Genomic DNA, 22,303 nt, shown 5'->3' with positions numbered 1-22,303 from the left:
AACCTTGTTTATTTGCTTTTTAAAATTGTATTTAGAAAAGGAAATCAGTTTGCACCATTGACATGCTGCCAGGTTCCTGTTTATAAATGTCACAATAGGCAACTTGGAAGAAACGAAATAGTCAGTTTATGGCTTTTGCATAAAGTATGACAGAACTGGGTAGAGCCAGGAAGCCAGTTATGCTCCTCTTATTTTGCAGCCTCCCAATTAGCAGGACGTGGTGTGGTGTTAGCAGTGCAAAACACCCTGAGTGACCCAAACTGGGCTATGCACACTTACTGTAACTGACATTTATTTGAACAGAAGCAGCTCTTTGTGTTATGTTGCTTAAATGGCTATCTTGGGCAAGTAATTGTGTATGAAACAAGCAACCCTGAGGAAAATGGGAGATATCTGTAGGAAACTTCAAGACAGAAGCATGCAATCTGATGTCATCTTTTCCCATAGAGAAGCTATTTCCTTTCAAACTCTGGTGAGACCAGTCTTCCAAAATTTCCTTCTCCTTTAAAATATGTTCATTGCATTTCCTTTATATCACTTTTTTCCTTTCCCCTAGTAAATGGTTTATCGTGGGTACATCTGGTATGCACCATATATTACTTACTGTGTATGTAAAGAAGGCTTCATATGTCAAAACCACAGTCTGGACAGACATGCTGAAAAGGGCATGAGGAGGGTAGTGGGGGAAGAGGGGAGGGAATCGTGGAAGACAAGGGTGATCTTTCAGTATTCATTTCTACTGGTAATTAGAGGGCACCACTGAATGTCTGTAATTAGATCATGTCACAAAAATTAAGATAAAAGACCAAAAATTCTAAATCTCCTGCATTTTGTTCATAGTATCAGAGGAGTCAGAGCATTTGCTTAAACCAGCAGCCAAAGTGGAGGACAGGCAGGGAGGCTTAACTTGCCCCTGGAAGAAGTTCACGTGCATTTTCCCCAGAAGGTGTGAGGAAGAGACCAGAGGAGGTGGCTGTGCACTCCAGGTACCCAAGGGGCAGAGGCCAAGTGGAGGCACGTCAAGGGTTGGCCCGCAGCATGAGCTGTGTTGCGGAGATTTTGTGCAGGGCTGTCACCCTTCAGGCAGCGGCCTTAAGAGGATTAGTAGTGCTTAAATGGGCCCTTCAGACTTCAAGTTATGGTGGTGACTGCTGCAGCCTTGCGATGGCTTATACCTGGCTTAGCACTTCATATGTCTGTCCTGTGTCTTGTGCCATGCTTCTTAGCAGCACTACGTAGTTTGCTGGACATTAGCAGGCTTGAGGTTTCATTTGTATTACTCAGTGTATCATCTCAGAAAGTCTTTCTGATAACATAGTAACAGCTATTGAAAGAAAACATGATAAAAAGATTATTTATGAGGGGTTTTTTTGTTTGTGCCTCTTCAGGAGCAGCCAGCATGTCTACATTTAAGAATAGTTCATCCTAACTTAAAGCAAAAAGGAAGTTTCCCTGCATGTTCCAGCATAGATATTTAGGATAAAATTTTGCAAAGCTCCTGCCAGCCCCAGTACACAAGTCTGATCTGTTAATTAACAGTAATTGTCCACTAAGGCTCCAAAAGACTGAAGACGTTTTGAAAAAAGGACCTGGGCTACTGAAGTCCGTAGATGCCTTTAGAAATGTTATCTTTTTTGTCAAGAAATTCTAGTCACGGTGCTCTGAAGCAGTATTTGGGCGGCGGTTAAACTCTGGTCTGTGAACTGCTGGTGGTCGCAAAGCTGTGCTAAGTCATCTGCAGCTGGTCTGTGGAACCATCTTGCCTTAATTACACAATTTATGATAAGAGCACAGAGTGCTCTGTGAGAAATTCAGAGGGTTGACAGAGGTCTGTGATCCAAAAAATTGGAAACCAGTGGCCGAGACTGATAAGTACAGATTCAAAGCTTTACGATTTCAGTGAAAGCAATGTTTCCCTTCTTCCCCCATCTGCCTATCATTACTTGTCATTTTTGAGTAAGGAGTTTAATTTTTCTTTACATTTTTACCCCTAAGGAGATCAGGATGATAACATTTGACTGAGCAGTGGTGCCTGGGGTTCAAGAAGTCAGATACACTCGTACCGCTCCTGGCCTTTGAATCTCCAGCATTGTGTAGATAGCTAGCTGTATCCAGTTCAGGGGCAGACATTAGATGGGGCTTGCAGGCAGGGAAGAGCCCTTCCACATTCTGGGATATATCATGCCTGTTTTTTTTTTTTAATGTGCCATTTTTATCAGGTAGCTGTTAAGTGAGCATTTGCCTTTCTTTGAAATGTTTTGAGGAATAGATCCTTTGGCATCAGTTCTGTATTTTTATGTGTCAGCCTCGTTCAGTGACTTCATACCTCTTGCTAAGTAAGGGAGTTAAATGGATTTTAGCAGTCTAAGATCTTCCTAGTGCTTTGTCCCTATGCTTAATGTTACTACACAGCATTTTCCAACAGTTCTTTTCTGTCTTTTGTTCTGCTTTAGTGCTTTTTCTCATTCAAGCTATACAGATGTTACAGTTTAAAAAAAGAAAAAGTATTCCACTTCAGTCTCCACCAAGTTTACTCTCTCCCATCTCTTGCATAATGGAACTTTTTCCTTTTTTCTTTTTTTAAAATGTAAATCTTCTTAATAGACTTTCTTTTTTGCTGTAATCCTTCAACTGCATTAGTAATCTGATTCATTTTTTACCTCCGTTTTCTTCCCTAGTTCCTCTGCTAAGTTTGCTGCCCTTGGGTGGACAGCAAGCTTAGTTCTGTGCTTACGACAGTTTAGATGTTGCATGCTAGTAACAGATGAAACAGTTGTGATTGATAGGCTGGTGTGAGGTGTTTTCCTTACACATTGATCTGAATAATGAGAAAATAAATGAGTTGGTGCTGTTTCTGGGGAGATTTGATAGCTTTTGTTTTGAGATGATCTTTTTCTTCTGTCGGGAGAGAATTCATAGAGACTCAGTAATTTTGATGGTGATTGTATATGATTAAAATAATTTTGAAGCCTGCCATTATTTGCCACATTTAGTCTATAATTTTCTTTATGACAATGTCTTCCAAGTTTTTAAGCCAGCAGGTTCTTTGGTTGTGTAAGCAGCATGTGCAATGGGTGAGTGTGTCACTGGTGGCTTCCACTCATGTGTGTATTATATAGTGAAGTTATGATCTCCATAATCAGGCAGGATGCTACTGTACACTTCTTAAAAGTGCACATGTAGCTGCCATTTAAATGTGTCTCTTGGTTGCCCTGAATGCTGTGTGTCTGTAGAGCCTTGTAGAAGACTTTAGGTTAAAAATACATGTTTTCTTTCCTCATAAATTGTAAAATGCCTGAAAGTGGGACAGCTTAGAATATTTATCCTTTTTAAAATATATTGAGAGGCTAGGCTATATAAATTCTAAAATATTGCTGTGCGTTTGATTTCTATCTTTAATTTTATTTTATTTTTTAAAGTTGATGCCTTTCCTCTTGAATTCTTTGAAAAATATTTAAAGTTGCTGTTTGGGAAAATATAGTTAAATGACTTTTTTCAGAAAACAGAACAAAATGCAAAAATTGCTTTTTTCTTTGTTGAAATGAATTGGATTTTTCTCTCGTTTTTTCATGGCAAATACCTTCTGACTTTAGAATTTATAGAATAGTCTGCAAAATATATTTATGTACAATTGGTTATAGGTGACAGCTCTATTGATCTAAAAGCTCACTCAGAACAATCCTGAATGAGTCTTCAGTTTGTATAAAACTGGTATTTGCAATTTTCATTAAACCTCACAGTTAAAAAAGAATAGTAGGAAAATAGAAGCTGGCTTTGGTTCAGAAATTTATAGTTTAAACCCACAAACAAACTCTGTTTGAAATTCAGAATATTACAATGGATTGTAAAGGACGGATCCATCTTCTTCATCCTTTGCCTTCAGTAGATGGAGATGCGTGGTACAGGTGGTGCCGTGTGACATGGATGGGTGTTTCTCTGGAAGAATTGGGGTTTAGTGGAAATGGTGACTGCCTGGAGTCATGGAGTGTATGTTGCCTGTGTCTGCGGAGCCATCATTTCTCTGCTGTGCTTGCCAACAGGGTGTGTGTTCTTGTGGAGTGATGTGTAATCCTCTCCACCAGAACATGGAAGCATGACTTCAAGAAGTTTTTAGCCTTTAGAAAAAAGAAGTGTGTTGCCTATCCAAAGTTAAATGGTTGCATGTGGGTGAAAAATGCTCAAATGTTTTCTTGAAAGTCTGAAGCTAAAATGGGGAATACAGTGTAACTGGGGAGAAGTCAAGCTGATGATAATCCATTCGCTTTCCTCTTGCAGCTGGAAAGGTTGAGAATGAGCATGTTGATTTAAAAGTGGTTTGTGGATATGGCTTGTTTTTTGTTTTATTTATTTGCATGTTAAATACTGCTGGAGAGTACAGTATGAGCACATGGGCAAGGGGAGCATTTCTGTAAAAACTCTTCAGTGTTATAATCCTAGTTTCTGCTTCAGTGGGATTGACTGGGAACTATGGTAAGGATGAAATTTAGTCCTAGAGGAAATAAATTCCTCTTAATTTATTGGGTCTTAATTAAGTTCTGTTAAATGAATCTTAAGGGCAGGGGATGACTTTCGTGTCTCTACAGCTCCTGGCATGCAGGTGGTCTGTTCCCTGTGTGAACATTTAGTTTCAGTTTAATAAAATGGTTTAATAATAATAAGCTCATATGCCCTCTTCTAATGCTGAAGGACAGTTGTGAAGATCTGTGAGAAAACTCTGAGTGTGTGTCATACTCTCTCAGAGTATGGGTGGGTCTTGGGAGTGTTAAAAGCAGAGGGAGAGCTCTGTCCGCGTCATCTCTCCTGTTGACTTCTCTGAGTTGGAGTGCTGGGAGCTCCTCACCTAGTATCAATTAATCTTAACCATTGGCTTAAGAGCTGGAGGAGAATGAAAAGGGGAGCCAAAGTGAGATGTTCTTCATGGATCCCTGGTGGAAGAGCATGCAGAACTCCTTAAAAGTAGAGCTGGAAGCAGCCTAGCCAAATAAACAATTCAACTATAAAGTGGAGGTCTTGGTTTCAGCCAGCGTTGCTGAATTTGTCCTGTTTCTATAAGGGCCCAAAGTCAAGTCTGCAAGGAGCTCATTAATATCCTATCCAGATCCATTCAGAATCAGTTGCAGAGCTCAACACAGCAAGGCCATTTTGGGAGTTCTGAAGACCGTCTGCATCACACATGCAACGAGCCTAGTCTTGCTGTGCTGGTGATATAGTCATTCTGCATGTCATGAAGCATATGACTAGATCAGACAGGCTTAGTGTCAGATCTCTTCTGCATTACCTTCCTGCCATCTTTCAAAGCATAGGCATTGTCGTTTAAGTATGAACTTGCTTGAACTTCTCTGTAAATTCACAAGCATCTCACCGATGTAAATTATTCTGAGATTGCCAAATCCTTTTCTTATGAATGTGAGAGTCATGCTGAGTTTGACATTTTGTTGGGAAATCTTAGGCTTTCTCTTGGCAGCGTAGTATAAAGGTATAGTTCCTGCCCAACAACAGCGCTTGCATTACTGAGAAGAATGGACATCTGGATGCATTGACAGGTTTTCGTACTGTATTCAGCCTACTTTCTGAAAAGAGATTTTATTAGAAATTGTTAAAACTTTGAAACAGCATTACAAGTTTATGCATGTAAGCTAACAATTACAGTGTCTCATGTGCAAACAAAATTTTTCATACCCATTGTAATTCATACTGCTTGTACCTTAGAGAGGTCTGGAATTATAGGAGAAAAGGGAAAGAGAAGGAGAAGAAAATGGAAATACTGAATCTAGGAGCACAGGAATATGATATTAAATCTTTAAGTTCTGCCCTGCAATGGTACAACAAAATACAGTCAAAATCTGGGCAAGTGCTGGGGTACCACTTGTCGAAAGCTCATGACAGATGAGGACTTGTGGACTCATGGTACCATCCATGTTTCCTTTAAAGATCCTCCCATGTAGCAGACCGGTGGTCTGTAGCTCTTTCTGGACCCTAGACAGTTTCATGCCAATGCTCTGGCTTTGTGCAGACAGCCCTCTTTGGAAGCAAGGCAGGCGCCTGCAGGCAGAAGATCTGTGCTGGCAATGGCAAGGAACAGTTGTGCAGCACTGCAGAGTAAACTCATTGTGGGTGACTGGTACTTTTCTTCTTTGTTGCTGCCCTATAGACCCAGAGGTACAAGTACTGTATACCTGTCTTGCAATTTAATATTTGCTCTAATAAATATACTGCTGAAAGCAAATAGGCAGTACAGAAATATTTGGAAGGATTCAGAAACTGTGGAGGCAGTGTAAAGGAGAAATTAAATGAGGGTGAACTTTGAAACAAGTAAATATCATATATTGATAGGTTTTAATTGAAACACACACAGTTAATATAAAGGAGAAGCTTTAGGAAGTGATAGCACTAAAAGATTTACTTGCAGATGGATAGATATTAGACCTGGTTTTGCAAAATCTTGTAACGATCAAAAAAGTCCGTGCAGTTTCGAATCCTGAACTAGATTTGGCTGTATTTTTTTTTTTTTTTTTAAAACAGAACAAGTTTTTCATCAGAAAACACTAATCCATTGAAGAAGCGACATTTTAATAGGAATGTGGTAGATGAGGGAGAACTTCTTTTGGAAAAGATTCCATATATCTAAGGTTATTCTCTCTTATTGACTGATGGTCATGACATACTACCGGGCTATGAAAAATTACAGTTAAAGTCCTTGGTCTGGCTTCCTCTTGCAATCCATGCTCCTAAGTGAATACTGGAGCTGCTGGACCTGATTCATACTGTGTAAATTATTTACTGGAAGAGGAACTCAGAGCTGGGTCTTCTTCATACTGGGTGAGTGGTCTAACCATGTGGCTGTAGGCAGCAGCTCTGCCTCTTTGTATGTTTACGAAGACTGGAACAACTCCTGTAAAAGAAACAGAGAGATCCCTGTGTCCACATTAGCCTGGGAAATCACCTGAAATATATAAGAATTGGGAGATAGGGGGATGACAGCTAAGGCCTTCAGTGTGGGTCCTCTAATTATTGGCTCCTTTTCCATGAGGAAAGTTGTCTAAAGGATTTATTCTTGTTTTGCTTCAGAATGCAATCTTTCTTTTAGGTCTGGGATTCAGTATGTTGTCTGCCTCTCCTGTCCTCCACATTTGATCAGAGCTCTGAGTTTCCTTGCTCACCAGCTTTATCTATCATTATTTTGTGGTTTTTATGTGTTTCCTAGACAAACTGGCTCATAAATTGGAATTTTGAATGAAATTTAACTTTAGTTTTCAATCCTGAGTATTGCAGTGGTCAGGAAGGTGCTTTGCATGAGTCTTGGTGGCAGAGTGTACATGTAAAGGTGTGGTTTTCCCTTTTCCTCAGCCTAGCGTGAGGTGACAGTGGAAAGTTTCTTTTCCTCGTACTGCTAACAATCCGCACGTTGATGCCTGATAGGAAAAATAATGCTCTCAAGGTTACCATATTTTTCATATGTATACACTGTGGGTTATCTCTGGCTTGAGAGTTTTGTTTGTTTTTAAATGCGGGCCAAGTCAAACCCTGCGGTTTAGCAGCAGTGTGTATTGTGTGTGCAGGCATAATAGGCAAGAAGTTTTATTCCATGGTTCCTTCCTTAGTAGTATCCTGGTCTCTCGTGGCTTGTTCGCTCTGTGGATATGAGTTATCTGTGAACTTTTGTTTTTTTAAAGAACTTTTTAAGGGCTCCAAGTTACCTGAAGCAAAGGTTATATATGTGCAAATACAGTGCTATTATTCTAGGCCTCTGGGATATTATTGCTCTACAAAATATATGGAGGCTAATAGAAATGGCTGTTTCGTGACATACCATGTACTGTTTGTTACTTTGGGACTATAAAACTTGATTTGCTTGTCAGTCTAAGCAGACCTAGTACACAGTAAACAACCATGTAGTAAATCAAGGTGCCCTGCACTCACCACAGAAGTCATTTTCAAACAAAATATATATGTCGTGTTCAGTTAGGAGAATATGTGCTAAATATCCCCATTATAAATCACTAGTCAGAATCACAGAAGAGTAATTAGTCAACTTGCGGGTGTTTTTCCGTTGATATTGCCCTGTATAAGTAAATAGTTATTTTTCATTTCTTTATTGTTGTTGGTTACAACAAGATCTGTTGACTTGGGATCTACCAGGAGCCAGTAACTTTTCATATTGTTGATGCTTTCAGATTTCTAATTGTATTCCTATAGAACAGAAAATCAAGATAAAAGACATTTATTTCTTTTACATTTTCCTCCACCATCTCCCATTTCCCTTCTTTTCACAGAATATCTCCATGCATAACACAGTTGGAGGAGCAATGGCAGGACCTGGATCTCACCAGCTGACAAATACAAGGATGCCAAACCACGACACCAGCGTTGTGATTCAACAAGCCATGCCATCTCCACAGTCCAGTTCGGTCATTACACAAGCACCTTCCACAAATCGACAGATTGGGTGAGTCCATTTCCATTTTCTCATTTCTTCAGTTCTCTGGCTCCAGCAGCTGCATGTAGGACCCGATGTTGTCCTCATGGTTCTTAAAGTTCAGCCGCATGCAGGAGCAGATGTTGTCCTTCTGGTTCTTGACGTTACAGAGTTTGCACTTGATCCTGCCAGCATGCAGCAAGGACCCCTGCAACATGTGTTGCAGACTGTGGGGGAATGGCCAGGTTACTACATCTACTCCACACCTGGCACTTTAGTTCAAAAGGGGCAGAGTGCTGTACTTGCAGGGAAGTCCTGCTTTCTCCATCCATTTTTTTGCTTTTATCTGCTTCTGTTCAAAGTTCATGTTGTTTCTATAACTGCTCTGGGAAGAAAGAGTATTTCTGAAGCTGATCCTTTCACTTCCTGCAACGGGAATTCTGGGTGCTCAGTGGGATTGGGCTATTTCCTACGTACTCTGTTTAACTGAGAAATGCTAGATGACAAAGTAAAAAGACCATCAAGATAAATGGAGTTCGGCACAGAGACCTCTGTCAACAGTTGCTCAATTTGTGATGATGGATCCATATTTGTTCCCATAAATTAACAGTATGGATGCTTATTGTATTGGCTTGAATATCAATTGTGTGCTCATGTTTGGAGAACTATGTGAAAAAAAACATCCATGTTTTGTACACTCGGTTACTTCCAGCAAACATGCGGTCCTTATAAGTCACAATAACTTGTTTTTAATTATAGAGAAACTGCTCAGATGGTTTGAGGGTACAGGTTTTTGTCACACAACTCTGAGAATTTGGGGCGTTTTATGCATGAAAACATATGGATAAAAAGATAAATCAGTGGACTGAGAATGAAGCAGCAGTCTAGATTCATTATCTGTCATTTGTAATTTGGTCACATCCATTATATGATAAGTGCAAAAGCAGTCTCTGTCCCCAGTCATTGTCTAAATAATTGATGAGCAACTTGCAGTCTCTTCAGAGTAAAACCAAAAAGTGAAATCCTGACATTGAAAATTCAAAATCCAGTTATTCTTGAGTTTTCTTTCAATATTCCTGATGGCTGGGGCAGGATATAGACCACAGGCTCTCCGTCTCCCATGCCATGGTGGCAGGGATGGCCCGTGGCACTGACTGCTCCATAAGGGTTACCCGGCCACGTACAGGACATGGGTTCCATCCACTGCCCCAGTTTTGTGCTTCTGGGAAAGCTCCTCTACTTTGCTTGTTACTGCTACTTCAGGATTTGGTTCTTAATATAGAAATCTGATAGTATGGGTCAAGTAAACATATTAGATAGATGTGCTTTTGTATATGTTACATATTGACAAAACACAGTGCTCACTGAGATTTCACATGCAATACCGTTCGCCTGTGAATCCAAGAAAGTTGTTGTCATATATGTCCCATTCTGTTCAAAGACAGGGGGCTGGGAGAGAGGGAGGGAGGAAGAAACAGTTTTTGTTTCAGTTTTAGAAAGAAAAACAGCTAATGTCCTTATTTGGGTTAAGGATGATTAAGCTACTGTTCAAATTGTGACTTAATAGGTCTAGTGGTAATTATGATCCTAATTAAAAACAACACAAAAAAAAACCCTAAACAACTTTTAATACTCAGTAGTGAGGTGTTTTATATGGGACTGTACTTGGCTTCCAAACAATTGTTTCTATATAATGAGAAAAAAAATGCATGTGGTTTTGCAAGACCCTGTCAGTCAGGTTTTAGGTTTGCCTTGGTTCGGGGCCATGGTGATTAGAATCTCCAAAGTTGGAGGGGCTGAGGATAAAAAGGCCTGTTTCCTAGTCAGTGGTGAGCGTCTTGTTTGGGAAACTTTGTCATGACATATCTTAATTCTCCCCTGTGATTGAATCACGCAAACGTTTACTGAGTCTAAAGCTGCTTTACTGGGAGGCAGTTGTCAGCATTTTAGTCTCTGTGTGAGCTGGTGTGTGAATGAGACTTATGGTGTGACCTCCAGCATACTCTGTCCCCCATTCTTCCCTCTTCCTAGGAGGTTTTGTTTTTTGTTCATGGTGTGTCCTAGGAGATAATTGCTGCATTTTGGATTTCATCTACTTGCCAAAGTGTTGAGCATCCTTGTTGTTTGTCGTCTTTTCCTTCAGTCTTTTCCCTGTGGTGCCTGTTTTATTTATTCAAAGAACATATCTTGTCATTTCCATTTATCTTCATCTTATCCTTCTAAACGTGCTAAGAATTATATCCAAGACTCATTCACGAGGAATACAGACTGGACAATGGTTTTGATATTAGGCAGCTGAAGAAAAATCCAGATGGATTCAGAAAATGTTTGAGTTCTGCAAATTTTGGTGGTTTTGGTGTGGCCTTACAAAGTTGAGATGGTTCAGCTTTTTAACAAGCCCAAATTCTGAGGGGCTCAAATCAGTGGTTTTGGGTTGGGTTCCCCCTTTTTTTAAAAAAATCTGAAGCTGCCCCAAAGGGTAGATGAGTCCTTACCATGGAGAATTGTGCCAGGGAATATGCCTTTTAATGAGCATTAAAAACAGCAGAGAGCAACTGGGTAAAACTCTCATTGAGCTAGTTCTGTAAGAGCAGGATCAAGCCCTAAAGGTTATACAGAACCATCTTGTAGCAATATTCTGATTTTTATCACAACCACAAATATTTTAGTGTCAGACTATGGCCAAGCCACCTGCAAATGTTTGTGATGGCCTTACTCCAATGAAAACAGGGAACAGCAATGAAAGTCTTCATTTAGACCCTGCTCGTAGGCTGTGCTCCAGTAACAGAGAATGGGACCCACCTGTGCCCGCACACAGCTCGTTTCATGGTGAGGAGTGGGCGAGTTCACAGCAGCTGGCATTCCCGAGGGATGTAGTTTTTCCCCTACTTTCTTCTCTCCTCTTTTTCCTCCCTCTCCCTCCATCCCTCCCCCTCCCTCCGTGCTTCTCTTTTTTCCTATCCCCTACTCTGGCTCTGGGGGCTTGTATATAAAATAAGATATTGACACAAGGCATGGGAAAACATGACAGAATGAGTGTTGTTGGGCAAGCCTTACTGGCACAGTGTATATACACACATTGTTTCAGGTATTAAGCTTCAGCTACTACTGAACAGGCATCCAGCCAGATTAATCAGAAAAAGGGAAGAGCATGAAGGTTAATAACTTAAAAAATAAGACAGGGTGCAGTCCCACTTTCCTCCCAGCATGTACCTTGGTTGAGAACAAACAGCAACATTATCGTTACAGCAAACGGGCAGGTTGGTATAAAGGTCCCAGATAGTATTTATGTGGCGAGGCAGTCTCTAACCTCCTTGCCATCCCTCCTCCCTCTCCCCCAAGCCTTTAGCATGTGGGAGGAATGCTGTAACTAGTAACTACTTGTGCTGATGAAAAATCAGTTGAGGAACACTTCGCAGTGAAGGGTGTCTGTGGCTGATTAATAGCACATCATTTGGAGATAAGATACATGGAGGAAAAGCAGTAGGGCATATGGAGGAAGGGGAGAAAAAATGATATAAGACATACATTTGTCAAAGGTATAGAAAGGCAGATAAGCTGAATCAGCTCAAGATATGGGACTCTGAACTAGACTGTACAATAGCAGTGTTTGTCTTCTTTTTTTAAATAACTATTTTTTCAGTGACTGAGTATTCAGCAATGTATGTGAAAATTATGGTCAGACAAATTGGTGACAACACAGTACTCGGGTTGCTTTATCTGGGCATGTCTTTTGCTAGGTAAGATGTCTTTTTCAGACCAGCAAAGACTGTAGGTGGCTGCAGCCTAACAGCTCAGCGTTCCTGGAGAAAGTAACCTGCTGCTGTTTTTCAAGCAAGTGGCAGATGTAGCTAGTAATTATTCCAGCTTGAAACTCATTGGTACAGCTCTGTAGCTGAAAGGGAACATGAGAGGATTGAGGGTTGTCACAGATCCAGCAAGTTGTTAACGTTGTACTAAATGGAGAGGGGGATGTGAGTCCAGTTTCAGTGAACTCGGGCTCCAAAGTGGACATAGAGCACTAACCATGTGATGTAGATTATCTGTTTTCAAAGTGTTGTAGAGCATTTTAATCAAGATAAGATGGTCTTCTGGCACAGCATCAGAAGGGAGAAATTGCAACCACATTTGGTGAAATGCAAGCAGGTAGGAGAAGGCAACAAAAGGGGTTTGGAAGATGCCTCTGGTGCCTTTATGTACCAAAAAATCATGATACCAGTGGGAGGACAGCCTTTCAGTCCCCACATGCAGCATTCATTTTAACACCTATGTGTTTCCTTCCTGTTCCTCTCTCTTTCCTCTCATGATGCCATACGTCTCTGTTTCCAGTTTATCATCTTTTCATGGGGTTGAATGCTTTCCAAACAGAGGGGCATGGGAAATGGAGTGGTCATGAAAACTGCATGTAATGGGACTAACAGAGGTTCGGTGACACAATGAAGAGCAGACTCATTGTGACTGGCCTTCGGGATTTGGAAAATGAAAAAAACTTCTCAACTGTAGTCTTAATCTGAGGGACCCGAGATGGCAGAAGGACAGGGCTCCTCTGTAGCAAGCACAGGAGTTTTACCATAGCAGCAAGCTATCTGAGACTGCAGCTGCTGGTTGAGTTCTTAGAGTATCCTGCTGTCATCCTTTATAGCTTGAGGAAACAGAAAAGACTCCTGTAAGAGACATTCATGGGCAGAAACCCTTCCAGAAAGTTCTGGAAGGCACTTCAAATAGGCTGGTAACTCACAAGGGTCTTTGTACATGCCAGAGAAAGTCTCTGTTTAAGCTCCTAGTAAGTTGGAGGAGTGTGTGGCATCAAAGAGGCCATGGAATGATGTGCTTTTATTAAATTCAAAGACCAGTTCCCTTTCCTGGAAACCTGGGATAAAAGCCTCTGTTCCAACTCATGTATTTGAACTGAAGCACCACAGTATGTTGTGAGATGAGAAGAAATGTGCAGTGAGAGCTGAAGTATCAAATGACCTCTCGGTTACTTGATCAGGTCCATTCTGTAGCCTTGGTTGCGCAGGATGTAAGAACATCAGTTAGACCACTGGAAGGGGAGGAAAAGGGAGAGGTGGGAAGAGAGAGCATCTGACAGTGTTGTTCTGTCCAAATATATATATTTTTTCTGTCTTTGTACTCAAAGTTGGGCTTTATTCCCTGTTTAGTGCTCCTGCTTCTTTTACTTCTGTTTATGCTAAGACATGTTTTCTGTAGTCCCTTCTACTACACTGACTTCGGCCAACCTTAGCATGGAATCCCACCAAGCCACATGTGTGCAGCAGCCACAAGTCTCTGGGAAGCTCAGGTGAATTACTTATGAAATTATTACAGGGGACCCATTCACAGAAACAAGTTGTCTCATAGCTTATGGCTAGTAGACAGGGTGATGTGGGAGAAAATGGAGTCTGACAGATGGATCCTCTCAAGCCGTCTCATCCCTTTTAGCTAGCTGCTGCCCAGGTCCACACATTGACCTGCAGACCGAACCGTGCCGCTCTGCGTGTGACGTTTGGAAGCACTGTCTGCTCCCCAGCCTCCCCTGTTGTTGTTTGCATCGGCATGTTCAGGAGCTGCTGACTCAATCTCTCCTGTCACTGCTGAGTCAGGAAGAAAAAGAGCAAACAGCACCGGTCTGTGTGTCAGACACAGCACAAAGGGGTGATTGTTCATGACATCTCTCTTCTATCCCCAACCACATACTCCCGTGCCTTCCCAAAAACTCTTTCTTGCTGTAAGGTCTAGGGAGGGGTTGGAAAGCACTGACATATATCAAGATGACTTTCAGGGGACTGAAAGGAGGATCATTAGCCTGGTAATAAATAGCCTGTCAACCAGGAATGGAGACAGCTTAGTGTGTTTCTTATCTGACTTGAAGTCAACTATTATCCTGAAAGTTATGCGCTTGTTATACATCTTGGTTAAATTTATTAATGAACACAGTATTTTATGCCTCATACGTTCTACTTGACAGAAGTCCTAAACTTATTAGAAAAGTTGCTTGTTCACAGCAAGAACACCAAAAAAAAGTGTCAGGGATATTGTGTGACTTGCTGGCCACTGACTCTTTATTAGGATTGTTGTGTTTTGTTGTGAAGAGAAACCAGCCCTCTCCCTCTCCTGATGGTTGTTTCAGATAGGCAGCGAAACCACACTCAAGCCAATTCTTATATAAGTGGTTTCTAAGAAATGGATCATGACATTTGCGTTCTGGAAAGCTCGTCCCGCCCAAGAACTATAGGAAAGCGAGGTCAGAATAGTGTACTGCGCCCATAACTGTATCTGAACAGAAATACCGAGCTTTCATAGGCACAGGTTGGCTCTCACATCAGAGTAAGTCATAAATAGGACTTAAATATGATATACAGAACGTGGAGAATACAGCATTGATTGCTTAATTTTAGTGGTTGGTGTCTCTTACGTACCTCCCGTATATATATATATAATACACACTGTATAAATCTTCTTTAAAGGTGTCATCAAAATTTATAGTCAGAGCTTCTGATTTATATGACTCTTTGAACTAAAACAGATGTAAAATCATTTTCGGATGGAAGAGGATCTCAGAGTTGCAGTGGGTTTGATGCAACAGATCAAGCTTTCCTAGACCAGAAATGATCATTAGAGCTCTGCACAGCCGAATTGCATAGCTCTGCTCTTCATCACAAGTTTGCACTTAACATGCCCTGATGCATGATTCCAGTATGTGTTTTATCCAAGTGTCAGCCTGTTTGACAGGTAACTAAGCCGCAGTAAAACACTAACTCAAACAATATAGACTTTGTTTGGTGTAAGGCTTTTTTTTTATTTCTTTCTTTTCTTTTTATTTAAGAGAGTAATTTGCAGGTTCCAGAGAAATAGCAAGCTTTGGGATGCTGCCTCACACCATGTCAGTTCAGAGAAGGGCTTAAATGTTCACTGGGGGTGGCACAATGGCTGTAGTGAGTGAGTAAAAAGTGAACAGCTTTATGTGCAAAGAACTCTGATAAAAATTTAGTTGCTCACTAAGAAGTTGTGTTTGTATCTGTTTCAATAAGGGAATTGGCATTGACGTGCTGAATAGAAACCACCTCGATTTTACATTATTTGTCTTGCCAGTGTATTTTTGAACGCTTTCAAAGGGATATAAAAACATACTATAAGTTAGTAAAGTGTTAATGTTTTGGTGGTTTGTTTTTTTTTTTTTAAGCTGGTACCTGGCTGGAAACCAATGACAATAGTTCAGAGAAAAATGCCTGGGGGAAAACACAGAAATTATAGACTATGCGTAAAGTGTATGGATCCTATTTTACCACCTGTAAAAGCAGGCCTCCCTATTAATTGATGAGTTGAGTTTTAGAAATCAGTGGTACAGTATGGTCCCATGTAAGGCATATATATGGTTTTATTTATACTTATGGACAGGCCAAATATGCATCTGGGAAAAAAAAAAACCAACCCCCAAAAATACAATTTAAATCAAAAGCATAGATAAATCTAAGATGACAACATCACCAAAATGACTTCTTTTAAACAAATGAAATGATGCTTGATTTAGAAGGAAAAAATAATTTAAATAGATCTGTCATTTTGGAGACGTTCTAGCAAAGTTCCACATGGTAAAGAATAATTTTAAATTCTCTTAGCAATGTTTAGTAAAAAATTGCTGAGGTGAACAAGGAACTGGTGGCTAGACAGAACCTGCAGGTTGATTGAGAAGTGTTTGTTCTGATGATCGCAGGAAGAGTGTTCCTTGGAAGAAGGAGAGTGTGGTTTAGAAACATTTGCTGCTACGAGCATCGGTATTCTGCCAACAGAGACCTTTATTCTGAGCTCACATAAATGAAGTGGAATTTTGCCAGTAAAAGAAGGGGTTGTGTTACTCCAGTTGTAGAATCCAGGTCCTAATTGGTTTATGAAATGAAGGGGGTAATCTTTGAGCTATTACCAGCTTCCTCTGCTGCAAGTGAAGTGAATCGCAGCTGTTCTGATAGGGTCCATAAAAACTTGGCAAGGTAATAAAATGTTTTCAGTGGACAATTCTCCAAATGAGTGAAATCCAAATTCCTAGCTTATTTGACAGTCTTTAGAGAATTGTATATAGTTCCTGGGGAATTCTGATTTATATTATGTTACTTTTATCTAGTTCTTTAACCATAGCATCCAGGCTGACCGATGCTGTAAATATAAGGGCTCAAAGTAACATTCTTACCTCTTTTTAACCCTACAAATTGAAATACAGCGTGTACATATCAAACATTTGATATAAGAAAAAAGTTGTGCCTGTTGTTCATTTTCTACCTTTTCTTGCTTGTGTCTTTATACTTTTCTGTCCCCCCCAATCTCTTGCTCTTTTTTAGTGAGATAAAAAAAAAAGGCACGGTTAGCATCAAATGATCCTAGACAGAAATTCTTCTGGTGCTTCTAGTCCCATGATTTCTTTAATGAAAATAGTAGCTTTTGGTCTTCATAAGTTTTCTTCAAGCAACTTAAAATTTTCTAGACCTGGTTAGAAGTCAGATATGTTAATCCTGACTTCTTAGCAGAGCAGTTGTTCTGAACCATTTGTTCAGTTCATGGCAGTTTTGAGAGTGATTATGTACATCCAATAGTCCCTAAAGATCCCTGGCGTGGCTTCAAGTACAACCTGACATTTTTGGTATCATTGTATTTGTTGAGGAATTCGCAGTTTTCCGTGAAGACTGTTCAGTGTTCGTTTAGAGTTCTGTTCTTCTTCTCAGCATTCCTGGCATTAAGCATTTTTATTTAGGGCCTGGATGTCTTTAAACGTATCTCTTTTTTTTTTTTCTTCCCCCCCCTCCCCCTCACAGAAATATCTGTGATTTCCCAGACAAAGACAGGATGACCCCACCTTTGAAAGCAAGATGACCTAAAAATAATACAAATAGAGAACATAATGAGAAGTTTCTTAAAGAGTAATGAATTGGGTTTCCAGGTTGGTTAAATCTTAGCTGATTGGGCTTGAAGCTCACACTGCTGTGGGCATCCACTTTCACACCTGTAGCTGGGCATTTCTACAACATCTCATCGAAGCTTCTCCCTTTATATTAGTCCTCCTATGGCGGATGTTGCTTGTCATAGATAGGCTGCTGCCTCTGGTGTCTAGAGAGCGACCATGCCACTGCACTTCAGCTGCAAGGTGGTGTCTGGGGGGGCCTCTGATCCTTCAAGTACTTTGGAAGCAAGTGCTAGCTACAGTTGAATATCTGGCTTCCTTTTCTGACAGGTGGTTTCTCATACCACGTGTCCCTGGCTTGTAACATGCAGTAGGGTTGTCCCACATATTGCATAGGAAGATGTTTAAGAGATGCACAGATCTGAATGGTGATGCTCTCCCGGAGCATCTGGGCAGAGCTGCATGCAGAAAGCCTCCCTGACATACTCATGGGTAAAGCTTGTGTTCTCAGCAAGTGTTTTTGCGCTGTTACTGGAAACTGCCCCTGGAGAGAGGAACTGCTGACTTAATGTGCCTGAAGGAATCTCTCATTGGATGTGCTGGACTTCATGAATTCATTATCGCTGTGAGTTGTTGATGTAACTTTTTTGGGCAGCACATGTAAATGAGCATTATGAAAGTGGGCAAAAGGCATCAGTAGTTTTTAAATATTCAGTCAAACAAGAAGGTCTGTTAACAGGCTGTTATGGATGGCTGATCCTTGTTGAGATACTGCTACAACATTTGAAGACATGAACTGGAACTGGTAAACAAAGGAGACCAAATTTGAACCAATTTCTTATTATTTCTCTCAATTTGTGCTTGTTTCAAGTGGTTTTGTTTGTCTGAGGTTACATGGCACAGTTATTAAACTAAGTCCATACTAAAAATACATTGGTCAGTAGATTATACGATCAGCCATTTAATACATACACCAAATGGAAGAGTCGTGTGGAAAACTACCTCTTTACAATTAATTTCCTTCTTAGTCTGTTTTAGTTTTTTCTTTCTCTGCAGTTCGTTCCAGGCCCACAGAGGAAAGACACCTAGAGTGTCTTTGAATTGTTTCTGATCTGTGGGGAAATAAAATAGGAAGCAGAATAATATTTCTACTGTGAAGTAGCAAAGAAAGCTGGAGGAAAGCAGTCAGTGAGTTCCCTTTGTGCCATACTAAATGGATGTGGAGAAAGATATGGATTCTGGGCTCCACGACAGGGAAGAAAATCCGTACTTTCTTCCAAATTTTCCCCTGGCCTCTATATAGTTCTATTGTTCCAATAAGAAATTTGTGACTCAGAGGATTTATTCAAAATCTATATAAAACATAATAAGCAAAGTTCATTCCAGAAGCCATCAAGTGAAACTATATTTCTCTGTGGGGAAAGCTGGGGTCCCTTCCAGTCTGGTCTTTTTCTGTACACAGCCTAGTAGCATGGAGCTTTTTGTTGCATGTTAATGCAACATCAAGGGTTGTGGGGCCCTAACTCCTATAAAGCAAATGCTAGAAACAATATTGGACCCAAGCAGAACCCATAAATGCAGAGGGAAGCAAAAACCCATATATAAAAGAAAACAGGGGCTGAGAACAAAAGCAAAAAACCACATTTCAAACCTCAAGGGAAAAAAATCAATTTTTGTTTTGGAGGAAACGTCCTTGGAAATGTTCAATTTTCCTTATGACCAATTTGGGAAGCTGTAAGATGTATCCTTGAAGACAGTGTAAATGAGTCCAAGCCAAAAAAACTATTCCATGTTGACAATAAAAACCCACCACTGAGGTATACATTTCCTTCTTACTCCTCCTGCTTGCCCATTATACGAACAGGAAAATAGAGACACCCCTGCCATGTTTACAGGCCCTGCCTTGTTATTTGTATGATGGACAGAGAGCTAAAAGCTATATTGCCAACACTGCTTATTGGAAAAACCTGGAACTAATTAAGGGACCTCATTTTTTAGTGCTCGTATATTCACCGGTGGAAATTATTTGGGAGAACAGTTCTACCAGTACAGAACAGTGCTCTGTAATAGAACTGTAGAAAAATGGCAAAGGCAACAACAGCTTTGGGGGAATAGGATGAAAAATACTAACCTAAAAGAATTTACTACATTGGCTTTGAAAGTCAATTTTTTTGTCTTCCAGTGGGGAAAAGAGAATGTAATTTGCCTGAACTAGATGATGACTTGTAATGTTTTTACTTGTTAATGATTTACTTACTTGAATGAAATTTATGAATTGCAGTAGAGGTTTCAGTTGAGTAATTTTCAATATTGAGTTATATTATATTATTACTGGGTCTGCTGAGTGTTCCTTTCTATGGTGTCTTCTTCCAAGAACTATAAGCACTATGAATCTTTTTCATGCTACTTTTTCAAAATTGAGGCTGTGCATTCCAAAACCAAGAAAACAAGCTACCCAGGTGAAGGGACTTTTAGTAGTTCAGCACACTGCTCCCTTTCTCCCTACGTTTCTCCTGAGCTGTCTGCTTAATTCCAGATCTGCTCCCACAAGCTGATACAGGTCTTTGTTTACAAGTTGGGTCACAGGATACGAGGTGAGTATACCTGTTGTACAGTGCCTTCTTTGTTGTTGCTGAGATATGATGTGCTTTTCTGATGGGAAGCAGCAGTACTGTTGTTTCACTCCAGCAAGGCACATGGCACAACGCGGTACAACAGAGAGGAGAGTTGATGAGCAAATGATGAGTCATTGTCATTAAGGCAACACAGTGTATTGTCAAAAGAAAAAAAAAAAAACCAAACAATCCGAAATCAGTTGAAGATCAGTCTCTGAAGATTTCAGGCTTTGTTGTAATTTCTGTTTGCAGTCGCTTCTCTACCATGTTGTGTGTGTTGGATGCATTCTCTGTTTTGACATTTGCTGTGACAGTGCGAGGCACACGTATGTACACATGCTCATGCAATTTTTCTAGGATACGTGATCACTTACAGTTGCACCTAGATGCTCTCTTTACCTCAGGTTCTCTAGTTTTGCAGAGTTGCAAGGGGACATATCTTTTACTACAAGTTGTGACATTTCTACTCCCAGTTCAATGGTGGCTCCAGGGTTCCAACTTGCAGCCTAAAAATGAACTAGGCTAAAGGGCCGTTACTGTCAAGAATAAAGCCATGTACTGTAACTGAGCGTAATCAGTTTGGATCACATTCGCAGATTCTTTGTATTAGCTTTATCAGGTCGGGCCATCAGAGAGCAGATAGACAGGTAAGACCGAAAGACCTCTGAACCCAATTAAAGTTGTACCACAAAGAAATCAAATTCATGTGGTTTACATTTCAGAAAGTTACATTTGGTGGGCTGTACTTACTTTTATTCTGTAACCTAATGCAGACCATGTGAACATTTGAAACGCTTTTAACAGTTAAACCAGCTCAAATAACACAGAACCAGAGCAGCAATAAAGAATGAATTAAGACTGATTGCAACTACAGCCAAATTTTTTTCCTCTTAAAGAAATAAAATGAGTGATATATTTAAAAACTACCACATATATAGTAATTTTGTCTTCAGCTTTTAGCACGACAATAGCCATTCTCTTATCTTTTAAAATAAATGTTTGGTTTAAAAAGCAATCCTAAACCCACAGTCTTTTATTTGCAGTGTTTCAGGGTGAGTTTGGATGTGCTGTGGAACCACTGATATTCCCATTGATGCACATAGTTTGGGAATTGGTCATACAGCTCTGAGATAATCCTGAGGAGCTGACATTTAAAATACTTGGCACAGTAAGAGCAGGAATATGTGAGGATAAGAAAATAGGTGTTTTATTTGCAGTCCCCTTTCTTAAAACCAATAGATGTGTGTGCAGCTTTTCGTTCACAAATACTCCTTGCTCACTGACATTAGACAGGCCTTATGTGTGGAGCAAATAGTGGTTCAACTGGTACAGACTGGTATGTGTTCAGTTTCTCTATTTGCTGAACAGAGAGCCTGAATGAAAGTCCTGAAGCCTCCAGAAGACCTGGCTGGAGGTGGACAGTGCCAAATGTGCCTGTGCCCTGCATCTAACTTCAGGAAAGTGATGTGGTTTACATCCAAAGGGAACAAAATGACTGGCTTGCTTAGCACCAGGATCATTCAGTTGGATCAGTTTCCTCATTTTTGCTCTGTAACGATTTTCCAGGACTTTGGGAGGTCTTCATGGCATTGGGGAAAGAGATCAGGCCCACAGCTCTTGTCTGTGTTATATTCTCTCCCAAAGGAAAAACTTCCTAGGGCCCCAACCCTTTCCTAGTATCTCCAAGACACTGAAATGCAAACCTCGTGCCATTCCGCTTTTTGGCACAGAGCCACCTGGCTATCAGCAACTGAGCCCAGCTTCCTGGCTCCGGAGCACGACTGCTAGCCTGAATGGATATAGCTCGTTTCTCCCAACAGCTGTCCTGATGTGTCTGTGTGTATAACAGCTTTCCTCGCCGCTCCTCATGTAGAGCTGGCCGCTCTGTTTGTCTTTGTCCCCCGCCTTTTCTGTAAACTTTTGGGGCTGATGTGGCAGAGAGCACGTTCAGGCACGGGCCCCTCAGTTTGGCCTGATTGAAACCTAAGGTTGTGTATCACCAAGACTTTTTTGTGACTGCTGTTCTTTCCACGGACAGCAATTCAGAAGCTCTTCTCATCTCCCTGGGGTGAACAGCTTGAAGATCTGCTCTCATGCTTACTTTCCGAAAGCAGACAATTAAGAGAGGAAAGATCTGTGTTGATTTTTTAATTTTTTTTTTTTTTTTAATATCTTAGTTCAATATGTAGCAAAACACTTGTTTTCTGTAAAGGAATGTCCCTTGTATCATCATTCCCAAGCAGTGGCTGGTGTACTGCTCAAGAAATGCAAGCTGTTTCAAAGTGTTAATGCGGGGAGCTGGGGCTGCCGTTGCTAATTCTCAGAAGTGGTGGGACTGGAAGAAAATCTCCATCTGCACCAATGCACAGAGACTGTTCTACT

General features: G+C 40.6%; 1 protein-coding gene across 1 annotated transcript in view; it reads left to right on the top strand.

The window, feature by feature from the left end:
* CREB5 (cAMP responsive element binding protein 5) overlaps window positions 1-22,303 on the top strand; it is a 220,416-nt gene that overhangs the window by 40,414 nt on the left and 157,699 nt on the right. The window contains exon 5 of the mRNA XM_050891560.1: window positions 8,274-8,446. Coding sequence (XP_050747517.1) covers window positions 8,274-8,446 — 173 coding nt within the window. The remainder of the gene's footprint in view (window positions 1-8,273; window positions 8,447-22,303) is intronic.

This window comes from Gymnogyps californianus, chromosome 2, assembly GCF_018139145.2.
Source record: "Gymnogyps californianus isolate 813 chromosome 2, ASM1813914v2, whole genome shotgun sequence".
Lineage (NCBI taxonomy): Eukaryota > Metazoa > Chordata > Aves > Accipitriformes > Cathartidae > Gymnogyps > Gymnogyps californianus.
The sequence above is the reverse complement of the archived record's forward strand: the minus strand, read 5'-3'. Positions and strand labels throughout refer to the sequence as shown.